The sequence below is a fragment of the Vicugna pacos genome, chromosome X (genome assembly GCF_048564905.1).
Source record: "Vicugna pacos chromosome X, VicPac4, whole genome shotgun sequence".
NCBI classification, from domain to species: domain Eukaryota; kingdom Metazoa; phylum Chordata; class Mammalia; order Artiodactyla; family Camelidae; genus Vicugna; species Vicugna pacos.
In genome coordinates this window covers 56,141,175-56,161,935 of record NC_133023.1, presented here as the reverse complement: position 1 = coordinate 56,161,935, position 20,761 = coordinate 56,141,175, and the positions used below count along the sequence as shown (strand labels likewise).

The following is a 20,761-nucleotide window of genomic DNA, read 5'->3' as shown; positions in this document are numbered from 1 at the left end:
CTGTGCTGTACAGTATAAACTTGTTTATCTATTTTATATTCTTATTCCCAGCAGCAGAAACTTTATATTACAGGTCTGGTTTGGGCCAGCAAATGATGACTTTATTCTTTATGATGTATTTTGTTAGGCTTCAAAAAGTATAGCATGAACTTGGTTCTGTTTGGTTTCAGGATTGCTTTTAATTCTAACCATGAACAAATGCTTAATAAATGATGTTATTTGACACTCTTAAGCACTTCTTACTTCTGGGAACTCTTTTTCTTTTCACCATCATGATATTATAGCCTCCTGATTATCTCTGCTTTCATTCTGAGTATTCCTTCTGTGCTTTTTCTGCTAGTATTCTTTTCTTCTCAGATCCTCCTAATGGTTGTGTACTTAGTATTATACTCTTATCTTCCTGTATTTATACTTGCATTCGTTTGCTGGGCTGCCTCCTTTGTAATCAGTTTGCTTCCGAGACTCCAACTATTACCTCTTTAGAGAATACTCCAAACCTTTATTTTTTATTCCTAGCAATCAACTTAAATTTTGAGGTTATCTACTCTATGCAGAACACTGGGCTAAGCTCTATAAACATTAAGAATTCTAGTCCTAATATATATAAAACATCTTTACCACTTATACTTCAAATGCAAAACTAACCTTGTATGTCTCCGTCCCATCCTTTTACCTCTCCCAAGAAAAGCAGATCTTTCCACCTTCCTTAACACTCTCAATGACATCACTACTATCCTAGTCTCCTAGGGTAGAAAACTCCAGGTGATTTTTGACTCCCCAACAACACTGTCCAATATGGGACGAGATCCTGCTGTGAGGTTCCTCTGATATGTCTCCATTTCAACCCCAACCTTCACTGGAGTTGATCCTATATAGAAAATAGCCCTTTGTATTTTCTAAACCTTCTTATGTTTGGCATCCTATGTATTCATACAGGTAGTCTTTGCTTATCAATGTACAGGCATACGTTGCTTTAGTGTTCTTTGCAGTTATTGTGTTTTTTTTACAAATTGAAGGTCTCTGGCAACTCTGTGTCAAGCAGTTCTATTGGCACCATTTTTTCCGAGAGCATTTGCTCACTTTGTGTCTCTGTCACATTTTGTCATTCTTGCAACATCTCAAACTTTTTCATTATTATATTTGTTATAGTGATCTGTGATCAATTATCTTTGATGTTATTATGACTCGTTGAAGGCTTAAATGATGGTTAACGTTTTTTTAACAAAAAAGTATTCTTAATTGAGGTATTTACATTGTTTTTTAGACACAATGTTATTGCACACTTAATGGACTGAAGCATAGTGTAAGCATAACTTTTATATGCACTGGGAAGCTAAAAATTTTTGTGAGTTGCTTTATCATGATACTCACCTTATTGCAGTGGTCTAGAACCAAACCTGCAATATCTCCAAGGTATGCCTGTATATAGCAAACATTATATAAAAGACCTTTACTCTTCCCATCCCATGAGAAATCTTGTTCTCCTTTGAGGCTTATGCCATCTGACTATATTGGCCTCCTGGTTACTCTGATTCATTCATTAAAGACTTTGAGACTTGCCTCATAGCCTTCTTCTTCTTTCCTAATTCCTGCCATAGTGAACATTTTAGCCTCAAAATTCTTGAATATCCATAACTCTAGTGACCTTTCCGTCCACCGCTACTCCACTCACATTGAGGACCAAACTTTAGAACTGTTTCACCTCAGATATTCCATTCCCAAAAGTCCCAATATCTAGTCATAACTATATACTATTTAAATTTTCTTTTTCCCCTCATTATATTTGTCTGTATTTTCTACTAGTCTACCCTTCCATAATTTTAGGTTGATCATCTAAAATATCTTAATCACCAGTGCACCATACTTCTGCTACACCCACCAGAAAAATCATAGCCCCAGATCAATTTCACAGTCTGTATTTTCTGATCCTATACATGGCCTGCTAAAATCTACCAGGAAAAAAGTCACACAAATGAGCAGAGTGCTATCCACAGTCTCCAACTCAGCTAGGCCCACCATACCTCCTGTTAGTCCTTGTTATTGTCAATCAGCATTTTCATTCTTCTCAACCACTATTCCACACCTTTTCTTTTTTCAACCCCGCTGCTTGTTTTCAGCCTCATTCTTGGCCTGCTGCTTCATGCTGGATAATATTGAAAGAAGAGGCTGAGAATCAGGCTGAAAGCTGGGCAGCAGTGGAGGGGACAGTGGAGACCAGAGCTATAGGTTGAAGGCACTGAATGTTAAAAGAGGGAGCATGCTTCCTCCCAAGAGAAAGTGTTTTTGTATATAATGTATTTTTTCACTTTTGGGAGATTCTTTTTGTACAACTTCAATAAAGACTGTAAGTAAAGGTTGAGGCTTTGATGGTTTTTTCCCTTAAATATTGGCTAAATCTGTGCCTTGGAGCACTCTGGGTTTTATGTAGTGACCAAAAGTTTTTGTTTTTTTCCTCTTCTGTACTGATCTCTGCATTGAAAGTTCTAATCCAAATTCCTGTCTGTCTGATGTGGAGATGATCAAATCAAGTGTGGCTGTAGGCTCTTTGTCTTCCAAAAGTGCTATATTTTTTCCACTATACTCAGCTGAATCCAGCTGTCTTGCAAAGTTTGGGTGGTGCTTTCCCTGGATGGAGGCTACAAAAACAAGACTTGGTGAAGATCTTACTCTTGGTGCTGATACTATTTGATGAACTTTGATTAAGCTAATAACATCTTATAAGCTAGGCCTTAGGTGGTGCCTGTCTTTTATTCACCTGGTTCCCAACTGGGGCCATAATCCTGTCCTGGAAGAAGTACTCTGAAGAAAACTTGGGACAAGGGAGGGAAGAGAGACCCTTGGAGAAAACTGGTATGCTAACTGTAAAGAATTGAGCTTCCTGGTTTGAAAGTGGCTAAGGGACTGCCTGTGATGGACACTTTGGATGTGGTTGGAAGAATCTATGGGGAGACTGGTTGAGTTATATTTGTTATATTTCAACCTTCCTGTACAAAACGTATTAACACCTGGAATTGTTACCTGTCTGCAGTTTTGACTTCTTAAATAAAGATGCTTTAAAAAGCTCCCAAAAAACCCAAAAGTTAAAAAAATATATTATCCAGGATGAAGCAGAAGGCCAAGAATTAGGATGAAACTGATCTTTGTCAGTTTCCCAACCCCCCACCACAATCTTACTTATATCTTCATCTGTCCTTACCTTAAGTCTCAGAAAAGGTGTTTCTTCTCTCCAATGCCAACTCCTCCTCCTGATGCTTGATCCTATCCTCTTTCCCAGCCTTCCTAGAAACCTGCTCTTTCCTGTCATCTTCAAACTCTTTTTCTCTGTTGGTTCTGATTTTAAGTACATTGACATGTTCATCTCCCTTTAGTTATCTAATTCTTCCTTTCTCATCCAAACTTCTACTTCTTTATATTCCATTCATTCTTTAGTCCTTTACAACTAGCTTATTATTCCTCTGAAAATGTTTTTGCTTAAGTTATTGCTAAACCCAGATGTTTTTCAATCCATTTCTTAGTGGATCTTTCTGTTTCATTTATTGTTTGTATTTCTGGAAACTCTTAACTCCCATGTCTTCTGTGATACCATACTCTCTTGGATCTCCTTCAACCTAAATTTTGTATTTTTCTGTCTTATTCTAGGCCTCCTTTTCTTCTCTTTGCCCTTTAACTATTGACATTCCTGGGAGTTTTGTCCCTAGCCCACTGCTCTTCTTACTCGGACTATTTGCTGTTGTCTCTCAGCCTCCTCCCATTCCTAACCTTTTCCCTTTTACTACCTCTGTACTTCTACCCTCTCAGAAGATGACCCCACCTCCTAAACCATAGAGAAAATACAAGCCATGAGACAAGAACCCTTCACTCCCACCTCCGGGCTTTTCTTCTTCTGCCCATTTCTTATATGTTGAAATTTCTCAGGATTATATTTTAGGTCCTTTTCTCTTTTTCTCTATATATTCTCTTTGACCCATCTCATTTCTTTCTATGCTCCTGACTCCTGAATCTGTATCAGCGTCCTTTAAGACAGACTCGCTTGGTTGTTTCACATGCACTTTAAACTCAGCCTCACCCTCCTAGTACTTCATCACCCATGTCTGCTTTTCTACCTATTTGACAGTGTCATTAAATGGCCCACCTTTCTCTCAGTTACACAAATAAACATCTGAGGAATCATTCTCAATACTTCCCTTCTCACCTTCTGTATTCAATCAGACAACAAGTCCTGGTTTCTTTACCTTCTAAATAATTCAGTAATCTGGTTTATCCATTACCAATGTCATGATCCTAATCTAAGTAATCAGCATCTTTTCCTTGCATTACTATGATAGCTTTTAAAGTGGTCTCCCTGCCTTCAGTCTAGTTCCTCTATAGTGTATCAGTTTATTCTTTAATCATCAACATATTCAATATGTTCTTTTCAACTTGGAGGTATGGATATGTTATTCTCCTGATTACTCATCTGCAGGGGCTTCCCATTGCCCACCTTCTTAACGTGCCTTACAAGGCTCATTATGATCTGGTCCCTGACCCCGTCTTCAGTGTCATTTCTCACCACTGCGTCTTCACACTCCACCCTCCAGCTGTAAAGAACTTTTTATAATTCCTAGATCTACCTTGTTCTCTTTTGCCCTTGAGCCATTGTCTATGCTATTTCTTCTTGTCTGGAATAACTTCTTCCTTACTTTTGCCTTCTCTTTTACCAGAATAATTCCTGTTCAGCCCTCTAGCAAGACTCAATGTCAGTATCATTTTCTACAGGGATTATGTCTGTCTTTGTATCCGTAGCATATGGCAGTGCCTAGCATACAAGTGGTACCAAATAAGTGTTTTTCTAAGTATTTTATAAAATATAAACAAAGAGCTGAGTTGTTGGGGTTCAAAGTATTCCTGGGCCCCAGAGTATTGTTCTTTTGCATCTCCTTTAGTCCTCTCAACTCCTGCTACCCTCTACAGAACCCTGAGGCTCAGAAGAATGCAATTTGGAAATCATTACCCAAGGATAAAATACAAAATCCTTAAAGTGACACATATGCCATCCATGATGATCTAGCACCTGTCTGCCTTTCCAGATTCATTTAGTTGTTGTTATTATTGGTGGTGGTGGTAGGTTTTTTGTTTTTCGGGGGAGTTTTTTTGGTTTTATATTTTGCCACTGTGCAAAATATTTCATGCTACAGCAATACTGAAGTATGTTGTAGTCCCCCTACTGCTCTCTCTCACACACACATACACACACAACCACATTCTTTTCCATTTTCATGTCTTATCATTCTAAACCTTCTAACTAAAATGGCTCTCCCCATTCCTATTTCTTTCTTTCTCCTGGCTGAATTACTCATTGTTTGAAATTCAGCTTATGCATCAACTCATTCAGGAAGCCTTTTCTGAAAACATCCCCTGCCAACCTCAGACTAGATAGCTGTCACTCTTTGGTGGTCTCATAATGTTTTATGCTTATCTCAGTTTACTTAGCAAGTTATTTTGTAATCAGTTTGTGTGTTTATCACTTTCATTACTCTGTAAACTCCTTTAGATAAAGACTAACTTATTCATCTCTAAATCCCTAGTGCCTAGCACTGTACCTTGTCCGTTTAGGTGCTTAGTAAATATTTATTCGTGAACGAATGAATGATCACATGTGTTTCCCTGGACTTTTGTCAGCCCACTATTATTCCTCCTCTGTATATTTTCCCTGAAGAATCTTTGTCATTTTCAGTTAGAAGTAATCAAGATGGTGTTGTGTCCAGGGGACTCTGTAATCACCATACCTTGCATATCCTGTCCCAGGCCACAGTAACACAATATCATGAAGTCCCCATGATAGACAAATATACAAAAGATAATGGCAAAGGAAAGCAGAATAGCACTTTGTGAGCTAGGCTTTTGCCTCCAAAACTCAACACAGACAGTACTGGTAACCTGGAATGAACTGAGTGGTACCTTTGTTTTCTCACAAACCCAGTTCAGCACATTTAGCAGCACTAGAGGAGCAGGAAGAGGGTGCCTATTTGACCCCAGTGTTTAGTGTTAAAACAGCTGAGGCCCTTCTCAGATTATTGGCCCCCAGACAGGTATCAGTCCCATAGAGGGAGAATAAACAGAAGAATCAGGGAGCTGACCTGGACTTCTCTCATGTGAGTATGATTACCACTTCAGAGACATGAGTGTGAGAGGAAGAAAAAGGAGCTGTCCAGGCTTGGCAGGCTCTGAATCTACAGAAGTGTTATCCTCATCCCCCAAAACAACCACACGCAATTTCAAATATGGCACCTCAATTCTTTATCCTCAGCTTCCCTTGCCTTTTGTCATTCTTTAGCTCTAGAACAATTCATATCGTTAAAGTATTCTTTATTATCCTCATAATCCTGGCCCTTGTCTTTTTTTTCCTATTTAAACATGGAATCCCAGATGTAAGTGTGGCATTCTCTGGAAGCACATAGGTACTCAGCCAAAAACCAGAATTGAATACTCTAGCCATGAAATCTTGTTTCCTTTTCTCTTTAGATAATATTATTTTGTACCTAGCAAGGTACTTGTTTCATCAGTTTCTGCCATAACTATTAATTTCCTCCCATTCCTTTTCTCTTCCCTTCAAAAATAGTATGTGGGTTGAGAGACCTTTAGATTCTTATTGAAATAAAATTTTCTGTTGACTTCATCTTTCTTTCCTAGTTTCCATTCTTGCTGAGACAGAAGAAATAAAAGCTATTTTGAAGAACAAGGGAATTGATGTGGAGACTATTGCTGATGTGCACCCCATCAGAGTACAACCAGCTCGTATTCTCAGCCACATTTATTCCAGCCTAGGTAAGGAGATTGGCCAGCCTGCCAGAATCAAAGCGTTATTCAGTACAGGCTGGTTTCTTTCCTTTTTATTCTTTCTTAATCATGTATTGCTATATTAAACTGGATCTGAAAAGGAATTTAGAGTCTCTGGAATCTAAGTTTCTAACCCTATATATCTTGAGCAGGGTTGATAATTTTCAGTGTGTTTTATGAACTCTTTGATACATAGGACAAGACTGTTACCAGGCAGTATTATCTCTTCATTCCAAGTGAGTGCTTAACCAACATGTTCTTCCCTTTCCTGGGACTTATATTTCCATTTTAAATACAAGCTAATTTTATGTAGCTCAATAGCCAAGGAATTTGTTTTTAGGTCTTTTGTACCTTGTCATGTAATGAATTAGTTCACAGTATTAAACAACTTCCACTTCTTAATCTAATACTTATTTTTAATTAATATTTATTTTTATTCAATTTATATATTAAATTTGGTGATAGACCCATTAAACAAATTACTACCAATTATAGATTAACACAAGTTATTACAAATTTCACATTAAACAAATTACTACACTGTTGACTGAAAAATACACAAAATTTCTAAACTACTCTTGTAGAAGGCTTAATAATGGCCCCAAAAGATATCTAGGCCTCAATGCCTGTAACCTGTAAACATTACCTTATATGGCAAAAGGAATTCTGTATGTATGATTAGGTTAAGAGGATTGAGATGGGGAGGATTATTCTGGATTATCCAGGTGGGCCCTAAATGTAATCACAAGTGTCCTTGTAAGAGGTATCCAAAGGGAGATCAGACTATAGAAATAGGAGATATGATGACAGAAGCAAGAGATTAGAGTGACAAGGCTACTAGCCTTATTGTCTAGAAGCTGGAGGAGTCAAGGAACAGATTCTCCCCCGGAGCCTTCAAAAAAGCCAGCCCTGCTTGACACCTTGATTTTTATTTTACCTCATAATATCCATAAGGCTCATTTTGAACTTCTGACCTCCAGAACTGTAACAGTATAAGTGTGTGTTGTTTTAAACTACTAAATTTGTGTTACTTTATTGTAGCACCAATGGGAAATTAATACAATCTTAAGTCAAGCCACAAAGGGGTAGATATATAAATGAAGAATGTATCTTAGATAGTAGATTGCTACTTACAAACCCAAAGCCTAGTTGTGTGTGTGGTACTTTATTTCTTCATCAAGAGTGGTCTGTTAGTAATTAAAGCTGGGCCAGATTTTGTCCAGCTCAAAACCAACCTTCTTGCCTTTTTACTAATACCTACTCCAGACACTCAATTTCCATGGCATTAATGTAGATCTAAATTGAGAGCAAATCAACCAAGGAGGAAAGGACCAACAGTCGGAGCCGACTGTTCTTTATCTTTCCTAGGCATCCATATTTTATCCCGACAAGGCCTGATCTCCCAGAACTATTAACATTGCATCTGGCTTTAGGAATATATGGATACCCCTTTCTTCCACCCTAGCTATAATGTAAAAAATGCCTTTTCTTTTTAAATTAAGTGCAAGGTTGGAATTTTCTAAAGAAATTTTACTTAAAAATGGAAAGCTAAAATATAAACACATAGAAATTATTAAGTTTATTGAATATAGGTCTCAAGTCCTAATTAATTTCTAAAATCTAGCCACAGATTAGCTTGAATATTACAAAATACTGAACCCCTAGTTCCCTCCACTTCCTCAACCCTATCTTAGGTGAATGCCAAGTCAAGACTCTGATACTTCTGAGATTAATTTGAGTTGACGCTTTACTAGGTGAGATGGGTACCTTAGTCCTTCCCAGAAGCAGGTTCCTGTTGTTTTTTTTTTTAATTTTCTTAGCCATTCCCTGTAGCTTCCAACTATAATGTGCTCCTAGTCTCTGATACCAGCCCACTAGCACTAAATCTCTTGACATAAGGAAGGTGTTTCTTAGCTAGCCCAAAACTTACTCTATGAATGTCACTATCTTCTTTGCCCTTCTTAGAAGTCTCTGTGGTTTTGGGTTTGAGCAAGTCCTATTGGTGCCTTTGATGTGATTCTCTCTGGCTCTCACTTCGAGGTTGATACCTTTTACCCTTTTCTTCTTTATATCCATTGTTCTAAATTCAGCATAATCTTACTAGGATATAGGTAACTTCCAAGCTCTGAGCCTTCGTTGCTGGAATCTACCTGCATCACTTCAGATCTCCCCAACAAACAGAAGCAAACTCCTTACCGATTATTACTTTTTCAAAGCCTGTACCTTGTTTTGAGCCTTTTACTAACTTATTGTTTCCTAGCCAAAGGAAATAAGGACAGCTAGGTCTTCAGGCCTTCAGTTTAATGAATGATTGAACATTTCAGGGACTCAAGTAACAAGTTATATTTATCTCCCAAGTATGCTCCATCATTTGTTTCATTCATTCATTCTTTCTTAAGGATCTATTGCTTATATTATGTATCAGGCACTTGGCTTAATGCTGTGAGAGATATAGACATATAACCAAATAATTATAATACAATCTCATAAATGCTATAACAATGGTGTTATGTACAAAGTACAGGAGAAAGAGAATAGATTTGCCTGGGAAAGTCAAGAAAGGGATGATTTGGTGGTTTATCAAATGAATGACTTCAAAATTCCATTATTGCAACAATTACACTATAACAGAATTGCTTTAAGCATACATTGAATGACAGCTATAATTCTACCAGGGAAGACAAGATATTTCTCTACAAGGCATAGTCACTTATATATATTAACTAAGTGGGATTCTCTGCCTCGCCTCAAACATTCAGTATTTCAGTTCCATAATGTATGTTTTAGATTTTAAATATTATGTGGTTAATCAACTTTGGGAACGTAGGAACTTAATAGGAGAGTGATGTCAGAAACATGGCAGAGTGAAAAAGTACCTTTGTCTCTCCCCTTCAATCTACAACCAGTAAAACATTCATAACACAACAGAGGTGCCTCTGTCCAACACAACAGAATGCTGGAGAATTCCACACATCTGTAGATCTAAAGGTGCGTGGACTGGAACATATGGAGAAGGCGGAACCAAGGGAACAGTGGAGTCAGTGCCTGCAATCCAGCCCTCTAACTGTGGCAGCTGAGCCCACAGCTTCAGAGAACCAATAGCAGCAGGTGAAGCAGCACACATGACTCTGGCTTTCTGATCACACCTGCACCCATGATCACAGGTAACTGGGCAGCAGCAGCAGTGGGGCCTGATACCCCATCCCTCCAGCTACTGAGGCACCCATGACCCCAGACTCTGGCCCCCCTATTCACAGTGTCAGAGCCTGCAAACCTGACAGCACTGGACACAGTAGAGGCACCTGTGTGACCCCAGCTACGCCCCAACACCGTTCCCCTCCCCTAACAGCAAAGCCTGTGTCTCAGGGGATCCCCCACACAAGAGAAGAGCCCACCATCCTAGTAATGACAGCAGCTCTGGCAGAAGCAATGCAGCAATGACCCAAGAGGCACAAGAAGCAATAACAAAGGCATGTAGCCACAACTGTTACACATATGGTGGAGGCTGGAAAGTGCAAACTCTCAAATATAACCAGCCACGGCTCAGATAAGAGAAACAAACAAACAAAAAAAAAAAACCTTGTGTGATAGCGCCACCTACTGGAAAACAAAAGAAAGGACTCTAATTCCTAATCTGTCTTTTAACTTTAAATACGCCTGCAGAGGAACAATTCATCAAGCAACATGAAGAATCACAGTAACAGTATATCACAAAAAGAAAATGACAATTCTCCAGAAACCAAACTTAAAGTCATAGAATATTGAGAACTAACTGATAGAGAATTCAAAATAGCTATCACGAAGAAACTCAGTGAGATACGAGAAAACTCAGAAAGGCAGTTTAATGAGCTCAGGAATAAAGTTAATGAACAGAAGGAATACTTTACCAAAGAGATTGAAACTCTCAAAAAAGAACCAAATTCTGGAGCTGAAGAACACAATGAACAAGATGAAGAATGTGTTAGAAAGCACTGGAAATAGAGCAGATCATATGGAAGAGAGAATTATTGAGCTCAAAAATGGAAATCTAGAAATAATAAAAGTAGAAGAAAGAAAAATAAAATATACATATAAAAAAGAGGAAATCCTTTGAGAGCTACATGACTCTTTTAGGAAGGGCAACATTAGGATAATGAGTATCCCAGGAGGAGAATAGAGGAAGAAAAGAGCAGAGAGATTATTTAAAGATACAATAGCTGAGATCTTACCAAACTTGGGGAAGGAACTGGGTAATCAAGTCCGCGAAGCGAAGAGAACACTTCATTAACCTCCCTGCAAAAAGACCTTCTCCAGGACACATAATATTAAAATTGTGAAAAATTAATGACAAAGAAAGAATTTTAAAGGTAGCCGTTGGGGGAGAGAAAGGATGCTGACCTACAAAGGAATACCCAGTAGGCTATCAGCAGATTTCTCAGCAGAAACTCTAATGTCCAGGAGAGAGTAAAATTACATTCTCAATACTGAAAGAAAAACTGTCACCCAAGAATGCTCTATCTAGCAAAATTATCATTTAGATATGAAGGAGAAATAAAGACTTTCCCAGGCAAAAGGTGAGGGAGTCCATCAAGACTAGTCTTACCTTATAAGAGATATTGAAAGGAGCTCTTCTACCAGAAACAAAATGGCAAAAATACACAAAACTTTAAGCAAGGTGATAAATAGAACCAGAAAATTGCAACTCTTTATCAGAATAGGTTTTTAAAAACATTTTATAAAGGTTAAAGGGGAAAAAAGAAAGCAGAAAAATAACTATAGCGATCTTATTTTGGTAACAAACCCACAACATAAAAAGGGATAATTTGAGACAACAAAAACATCAAAGGGGAAGAGGAAAAGGGAAGAACTCATGTAGGTTAATGAACATAAGATGCTATCAACAGAAAAAGGACTATTTTAATCTATGAGAAATTTTATACAAACTCAGGGTAACCACAAAACATAAACATAAAGCGAAGATACACAGACACAAAAGAGGAAACTCAGAAAAATATCACAGAAAACCATCAAACCAAAATGGCTGACAGAAACAAAGGAAAAAGAAACAGTGGAGATATAGAGCAACCAGAAAACAAAAGATAAAACTTTAAAAAAAAGGCAATACTAAGTCTTCATCTTACTTACAATAACCTACTTAAATGTAAATGAACTGAATTCACCAGTCAAAAAACAGACAGTGGCTAGATGGTTTTAAAAACAAGACTCAGTTATGTACTGCCTCCAAGAGATACACCTCAGCTCTCAAGACAAACAGGTTAAAAGGGAAGATATGTAAAATGATACTCCAAGCAAATAGCAGCCAAATGAAAGCAGGTATGGCCATACTCATATCAGACAAAATAGACTTCAAGCCAAAAAAGGTAACAAGAAATAAAAATGGACCGTATATAATGATAAAAGGGGTAATTCATCAAGAAGACATAACAGTAATTAATACACATGTACCTAACATAGAAGCACCAAAATATATAAAACAATTATTAACAGGCCTCAAGGGAGAAATTGACAGCAACACAATAATAGTAGGGGACTTTAACACCCCACTTACATCAATGGTTAGATAATCCAGACAGAAAGTCAACCAGGAAACAACAGTCCTAAGTGAAACATTAGACCAGATGGATTTGATAGATTTGTACAGAACATTCCATCCAAATGTAGCAGAATACACATTTTTCACAAGTGCACATGGAACTTTCTCATGGATAGCCATATGTGGGGACATAAAACAAGTCTCAGTAAATTTAAGAAGATTGAAATACCAAGCATCTTTTCTGATCACAATGAAATGAAATGAAACTAGAAATCAATAAGAAGAAAACAAAAAATCACAGAAATGTGGAGACTGAACAATGTGCTACTAAACAACTCTTGGGTCAATGAAGAAATCAAAGGAGAAATAAAAAATTGCCTGAAGCCAAATGAAAATGAAAATATGACATACCAAAATCTATGGGATGCAGCAAAACTAGTACTAGGAGGGAAGTTTATAGCAACACAGGCCTACCTCAAGAAACAAGAAAACTGAGTAGCACCAAAAGCCAAAGCCCAGGTTATGGGACCAGACATTGGCCCAGGCTGGGAGCTTGATGCCCAGAGGCTCATAGGACCGTCAAGGAGCTGCCCCTGCCAGGGAAGTCACTCAAACTCAGTTGTTCCATCCTAGTGTGACCCAGCTGGGTCTGAGGTGGGGCCTTACACATTGGGCATCCCACCCCCTTCCCCTAGGCAAAGAAGAATTTTAAAAAATAAACAAGAAAACTCTCAATTTAGCCTCATACCTAAAAGAACTAGAAATAGAAGAACAAAGCCCAAAGTTAGTAGAAGGAAGGAAATAAAGATCAGAATGGAAATAAATGAAATAGAGACCAAAAAGATAATAGAAAAGATTATGAAACTAAGAGCTGATTCTTTAAAAAGATAAATAAAATCAACAAACTGTTAGCTAGATTCACTAAGGAAAAAAGAGAGAAGGCCCTGATAAATAAAATCAGAAGCTAAAGAGGAGAAATAACAATGGATGCCGCAGAAATACAAAAGATTATAAGAGAATATTATAAACAGCCATACACCGACAATTTGACAACCTAGAAGAAATGGACAAATTCTTAGAATTATACAACCTTCTAAGACTGAATCATAAATAGAAAACCTGAATAGACCAATTACTATTACAGAGATTGAAACAGTAATCAAAAAAGTTCTCAAAAAACAAGAAGTCCAGAACCAGAGAGCTTCACAGGTGAATTCTACCAAACATTCAAAGAAGATTTTTATACCTCTTCTTCTCAAACTATTCCTAAAAATTGAATAGAAGGGAACACCTCCTAACTCATTTCAAAGGACCAACATTACCCTGACATCAAAACCAAAGACAACACAAAGCAGATAAAATTACAGGCCAATATCTCTGATAAACATAGATGCAAAAACCCTCAACAAAATATCAGCAAGCTGAATTCAACATCAAAAGGGTCATACACCATCCATGATCAAGTGGGATTTATTCCAGGAATCAACATTCACACATCAATCGATACACCACATTGACAAAATGAAGGATAAAAACCATATTATCTCAATAGATGCAGAAAAAGCATTTGACAAAATTTAACACTCATTTATGATAAAAACTCTCAACAAAGTGGCTATAGAAGGGACATACCTCAACAGAGTAAAGGCCATATGTGACAAACCTACAGCTAACATTCATACTCAATGGTGAAATATTGAAAGCTGTCTGTCTAAGATCAGGAACAAGACAAGGATGCCCACTCTTCCCACTCCTATTCGATTAATATTAGAAGTCATAGCCTGAGAAATTAGGTGAGAAAAAGAAATAAAAGGCGTCCAAATTGGAAAGGATGAAGTAAAATACCACTATTTGCAGATGATGTAATTTTATACATAGAAAACTATAAAGACTCAACCAAAAAACTATTAGAAGTAATAAACGAATACAGTGAAGTTGCAAGATATAAAATCAAATATAAATATTTTGCATTTCTATTTGCTAACAATGAGCTAGCAAAAAGAGAAATTAAGAAAATATCTAGGAATATGCTCAACATTGTTAATCATCAGGGAAATGCAAATTAAAACCACAATGAGATATCACTTCACACTTGTCAGAACGGCTGTCATCAAAAAGAACACAAATAATAAATGTTGGAGAAAAGGGAATCCTTATACACTGTTGGTGGGAATGTAAATTGGTGCAGCCACTGTGGAAAACGGTATGGAGGTTTCTCAAAAAACTGAAAATAGAACTGTCAGATGACCCAGCAATTCCACTCCTGGGTATATTTTGGAAAAAAATGAAAACACTAATTTGAAACGATACATGCCCAATGTTAACAGCAGAATTATTTACAGTAGCCAAGATATGGAAGCACTCTGTGTCCATCAACAGATAAATGATTAAAGAAGATGTGGAATACTATTCAGCCATATAAAAGAATGAAATTTTGCCATTTGCAACACATAGATGGACTTGGAGAGTATTATGCTAAGTAAAATAAGTCAGAGAAAGACAAATACTGTATGATATCACTTATATGAGGAATCTAAAAAATACAACAAACTAGTGAATGTAACAAAAAGGAAACAGACTCAGATATGGAGAACAAACTAGTGGTTACTAGAGGGAAGGGGGAGGCGCAAGATAGGGGCACAGAATTAAGAGGTACAAACTACTGTGTATGAAATAAATAAACTACAAGGATATATTGTACAGTCCAGGGAATATAGCCAATATTTTAAAATAACTGTAAATGGAGTATAATCTTTAAAAATTGTGAATCACTATGTTGTATACCTGAAACTTATGTAATATTGTGCATCAGCTATACCTCAATAGGGAAAGTTTTGAAAAAAGGTAAAATAGTCATCACAAATTTAAAGTTTTATAGGACATGATTTCTGGTGTATTGATAATATTAACATTTTAAAAACTGTTATATTATCATTTAAAATATATCCACTGAAATCTAAATACTGTACTCTCGTAACTTGATATCCACAATCATCCCTTTAAAAAATGCATGAGCAAGATATTGTTCAACAATAACAAAAAAAGAACAATATCTAGGAATAAATTTAACCAAGGAGATGAAAGACCTGTACAGTGAAAACTATAAGACATTGTTGAAGAAATTGAAGAAGAAACAAATAAATGGAAAGATATTCCATGCTCATGGATTGGAAGAGTCAACACTGTCAAAATGTCATTACCTAAAGCAATCTAGAGGTTCAGTGCAATCTTTATGAAAATCCCAAGGACAATTTTCACAGAAATAGAATAAGAAAATCTTACATTTATATGGAACCAGAAACAACTGCAAATAGCCAAATAATCTTGAGGAAAAAGGATAAACCTGGAAGTATCACATTTCCTGATTTCAAATAACGAAGCCATAGTAATCAGAACAGCATGGTATTGGCAGAAAAACAGACAGCTCAATGGAACAGAATTGAGAGTCCAGAAATAACACCCATGCATATATGGACAAGTAATTTATGACAGATTTATGACAAGCAAAGAGCATACAGTGAATAAAGAATAGTATCTTCAATAAATGGTGTTGGGATAACTGTACAGCCACATGCAAAAAGAAATGAAACTGGACCACTAACTCACACCATACACAAAAATTAACTCAAAATGGATTAAAGACTTGGCTATCATACCTGAAACCATAAAACTCCTTGAAGAAAACATTGGCAGTACACTTTTCGACATCAGTATTATGATCTTTCTAGCTATGACTCCTCAGGCAAGGGAGCAAAGCAAAAATAAACAAATAGAATTAGCATCAAACTACAAAGCTTCTTCACAGCAAGGGAAACCATCAGTAAAATTAAAAGACCACATACTGAATGGGAGAAGATATTTTCAAATGATACATCCAATGAGGGGTTAATATCCAAAATATAGAAAGAACTCATACAACTCAACAACAGCAACAACAACAACAGCAACAACAACCTGATTAAAATGAGCAGAGGAGCTGAAAATACATTTTTCCAAAGAAGACTTAACAGATGGCCAACAGGCACATGAAGATGTTAAACATTACTAATTATTAAGGAAATGCAAATCAAAACCACAGTGAGATATCACCTCATACCTGTAAGAATGGCTGTTATCAAAAAGACAGGAATAATATACTACTCAGCCATAAGAAAAGATGAAACCTTGCCATTTCCAAAAACATGGATGGACCTTGAGGGTGTTATGCTAAGTGAAATAAGTCAGACAGAGGAAGACAAATACTGTATGATTTTACCAATATGTGGAATATTTTTTAAAAACTAATAAACAAAAGCAAACATGTAGATACAGAGAACAGAGTAGTGGTTACCAGAGGAGAAGGGACCAGTGGTGGGGGCGTGTGAAATGGCTAAAGGGGATCAACTGTATGGTGACAGATGGAAAGTAAGTTTTTGGTGGTGAGCAGGGTATACTGAAGTAGAAATACAATGTTGTACATATGAAACATATATTGTTATAAATCAGTGTTACCTCAATAAAAAACTTTGTAAATATTAAACTCAAATCTTTACATAATGCTAATTCTATTCTAACCTATTAGTGCACATAGATACATTTTTATAGTTATATTCATTGTGTACATATTAACTTGTGCTGTATTTTTTTCACTTATTCTTTCATGTATTTTCACATATTGAAAGAGCTATATATTATTCCATCAAATTAAAGTAACTGTTTCCTTGTTATTGGCTACTTGAATTGTTTGCCAAAATTTTTATCCTTCTATGAATACCTTTGTATAGGCATTCATGCATATACTCCTGTTTTCTTCAAGTATATTCTCAGAAAAAGATTCTGGATAAGAGTATTATCTTGTTACATGTTGCCAGATTATTCTTTAGAAAGACCAATCAATTTTCAATGACATCAATAAATATAAAATATACCTTTTTACTTTTACTACTCCACCAAGGTTGGACAGTTATCCTTTGTTCTTACTAGATTAATAGTTTTAATACATGTAAGTTATTCTGATTTCTTTTCCTTAATTAATTCCCAGTAAGGGTATGCATTTTTTCCTTTTTGCTTTACTTTTTAAAAAATTGTGTCTTCTATTACTTGCATATCTGGCAGGATCTGCTTCATATATATTTATCAGTTCTTTATATTTTATGGTAAGCTTTTTATCTGTGAAGTTTATAATGTATATCTTTCCTATTCTATTACTTTCTTTTAGGTAATTATTTTCTTGCCTTTGTGCAACTTTTTCAACATCACATACATTCATTTTATCAGATGTATCTTTCATTTCTCCAGGAATTGTGGATTTATCTCCTAGTTTCACTTGAATAGACATGCTATTCTTGTTCTCTCCGATTTTCATAAGTAGTAGGTTATCTGATTCCAAATTGCTATATATATGTTGACTGCAGGGAACTGGAAGATAGAGAAAAGCACAAAAGAAAAAGATAAAAATCACCCATAATTCTCCAGTCTCAGTAAGCCACTGTTTCTGTTTTGGAGTATTTGCTTCCAATCATTTTTGTAAAATAAATACACACTTGTTTTTAGAAAAATGGTGTCAGAAAGAACAATCTGCAGTCTGTTTTTTGCAACATGATACATGTTGAACCCTGTTACATTTTCTTAAATAGCCCCCACAACACTATTTTAATATCTACATTAGCATAATATCTTCAGTTTTTTTGTCATGTGAATGATAAACTTGTTTTTGTAAAAATAAATACCCTTTTTTCTATTTGCTTTGTAAATTACTTATATTCTTTTACCATTTTTCTACTGTAAAATTGTCAATTTCTCACCAGTTTATACCAGATTTATTACATATAAGGGATGCTAACACTTTGTCTTGCACATGTTATTGCAGTATTTTGCTATTTTATTATCTACCTTTTGTTTGCATTTGATTTTAATATATAGAAGTTTCACATTTTTTACATAGTAAAATTTTCTCCTTTTTTGGTTTCTTCTTTGCTGTTATGCTTAGGAAGATAGATCCATCCCTATGTCAGATACATTTTCACTGCATTTTTTCATTCTTTATTGTTGCATCTTTACCTTTAACTCTTAGTTTAGAATTTTAATTTTAGTTTATGAAGTAAGAATCATAACTTATTAGACAAATAATTAGCCCATCTTTCCAGCACTGTTGTTTGAATAATTCATATAAACACTATTTTAAAATGCCACCTTTATCATTTACTGTACATACATAGACACACACATGTATGTGTATGTATGTTTCTGGTATTACTTTTTGGTGCTGTTGATCAGTTTCTCCTTTCCTAGTAACACACTTTTTAAGTTATTACAGCTTCAGCCTCACCAACGACTGAAGAAATGTAAGATAAACAGCAATGAAATATAAGGTTTTGGCCATCAATTTTATAAAAACTAAGGTTGATAATACCCAGTGCTGGTGAATATGTGGAGAAATGAACACTCTCAGCACTCCTGGTAGTAGTGTAAATCAGAGGCAGTTTGGCATTACCTATGAAAATTTTTAATGCACGTACTTTTGTTCAACAACCTTACTTCTAGGAAGCTATCCTATATAACACTTACACAAGTACATCAGAATATATGTACAAAGATGTTCATTACAACATAATTTGTAATGGCAAAAGAACAATTAGAAACAACCTAATGTAAATGAACAAGAATGACTGAATTATGATATGTTGTGTCACAATTAAAAAGAATAAGGTAGCTTCAAGCTATGTTGAAATAGCTTTTATCAGACTAGCCTTCATAGTAAGAACAGCTACCCTGGCTGGATTTTAAAAATGAAAATGAATGAAGGCATCAGAAAGTAATTAAGACAGCCAAGACTTGAGAGGCCAAAACCCTGGAGAGAAGAGAACCTCAGAGAAGTAAGCTCACCATTCTCTGTGCACTTTCTTTTTGAGGCATTTGCTGATTCTTAAGCTATGCTTGCATAGAGTGAGGGATTAAGAAACCAAGTTTAAAGACTCACTGCTACAAAGATGGAAATTCTATTTCAGGACCTTCTTATGTGGAAGGGGCTATGATAAACACCTGAGGCTTTCAGTTGAATCCCTGAAGGATGGGCTACACCCTAAACATAAAGGCGAATCAGAAATAGACCATTTCTCAGAAAATATGAAACACAAACCCTAAAACACAAATAAGTGGAAATACATCCATGTTCATGGATTGGAAGAGTTAATATTGATAAGATGTCAATACTATCCAAAATGATTGACAGATTCAATACAATCCCTATCAAAAGCCCAATGATATATTTAGCAAAAATAGAAAAGTTCACTCTGAAATTCATATAGAATTTCGAGGGACCCCAAAGCAATCTTGAAAAAGAACAAAGATGGAAAACTGATATTCCCTGATTTCATAACTTACTACAAAACTACAATAATCAAAAGAGTGTAGGATTGGTGTAAGAAAATCTATAGAAAAATGGAATAGAATAGAAATCCCAGAAATAAGTCCTTGTAGATATGGTCAAATGATTTTTGACAAAGGTGCCAAGTCCCTTCAATGGGGGGAATGACAGTATTATCAAGACATGGGAAAACTGAATATCCATGTGCAAAAGAATGAAATTGGACCCTTGCTTTACACCATATACAAAAATTAACTCAAAAGGGATCAAAGCCCTAAACCTAAAAGCTAAAATTATAAAACTCTTAGAAGAGAATAGAAGACAAAGCTTCATAACATTGGGTTTGGCAATGATTTCTTGAATATAACACCAAAAGCACAGGCAACAAAAGAAAAATTAGATACACTGGACCTCATCAAAATTTAAAACTTAAGTGCCTCAAAGGATGCCATCAAAAGGGAAAAGACAATCTATAGAATGAGAGAATGTATTTGCAGATTATATATTTGATAAGGGATTAATGTTCAGAATATATAGAGGACTCCTACAACTCAACAACAAAAAAACAAACAACTCCCCAAAATCATCTATATAGACTCAATGCAATCCCTTCAAAACTCCAATAGCATTTTTCACAGAAATAGAAATAACAATTCTCAAATTCATATGGAAACATGAAAGACCCTGAATAGCCTAAGCAATCATGAGAAAGAAGAACAAGGCTGGAGGCATCACATTCCCTGATTTCAAACTGTATTACAAAGCTGTAGTATTCAAAAGAGTATGGTAATAGCATAAAAATAGACATATATACAAATGGAACAGGATCAAGCCCCAAAATAAACCCACACATATATGGTCAACTAATATGTGACAAGGGAGCCAAGAATGCCAGATGGGGAAAGGATAATCTTTGACAAATAGTGCTGGGAAAAGGGATATCCCCGTGCAAAAGAATGAAATTGGACTACTGTCTTACAGCATTCAGAAACATTAACACAAAATAGATTAAACAATTAAATGTAAGACCTGAAACTGTAAAACTCCTAAAAGAAAACATAAGGGAA

General features: G+C 35.9%; 1 protein-coding gene and 1 long non-coding RNA gene across 3 annotated transcripts in view; one reads left to right on the top strand and one right to left on the bottom strand.

The window, feature by feature from the left end:
- The window catches only part of LOC140691766 (uncharacterized), a 302,036-nt gene that overhangs the window by 47,431 nt on the left and 233,844 nt on the right, over window positions 1-20,761 (bottom strand). The gene's annotated exons all lie outside the window — the stretch shown is intronic.
- PHKA1 (phosphorylase kinase regulatory subunit alpha 1) overlaps window positions 1-20,761 on the top strand; it is a 106,209-nt gene that overhangs the window by 33,640 nt on the left and 51,808 nt on the right. For both annotated transcript variants that reach the window (XM_006218472.4, XM_006218471.4), the window contains exon 14: window positions 6,670-6,804. In XM_006218472.4, coding sequence (XP_006218534.1) covers window positions 6,670-6,804 — 135 coding nt within the window. The remainder of the gene's footprint in view (window positions 1-6,669; window positions 6,805-20,761) is intronic.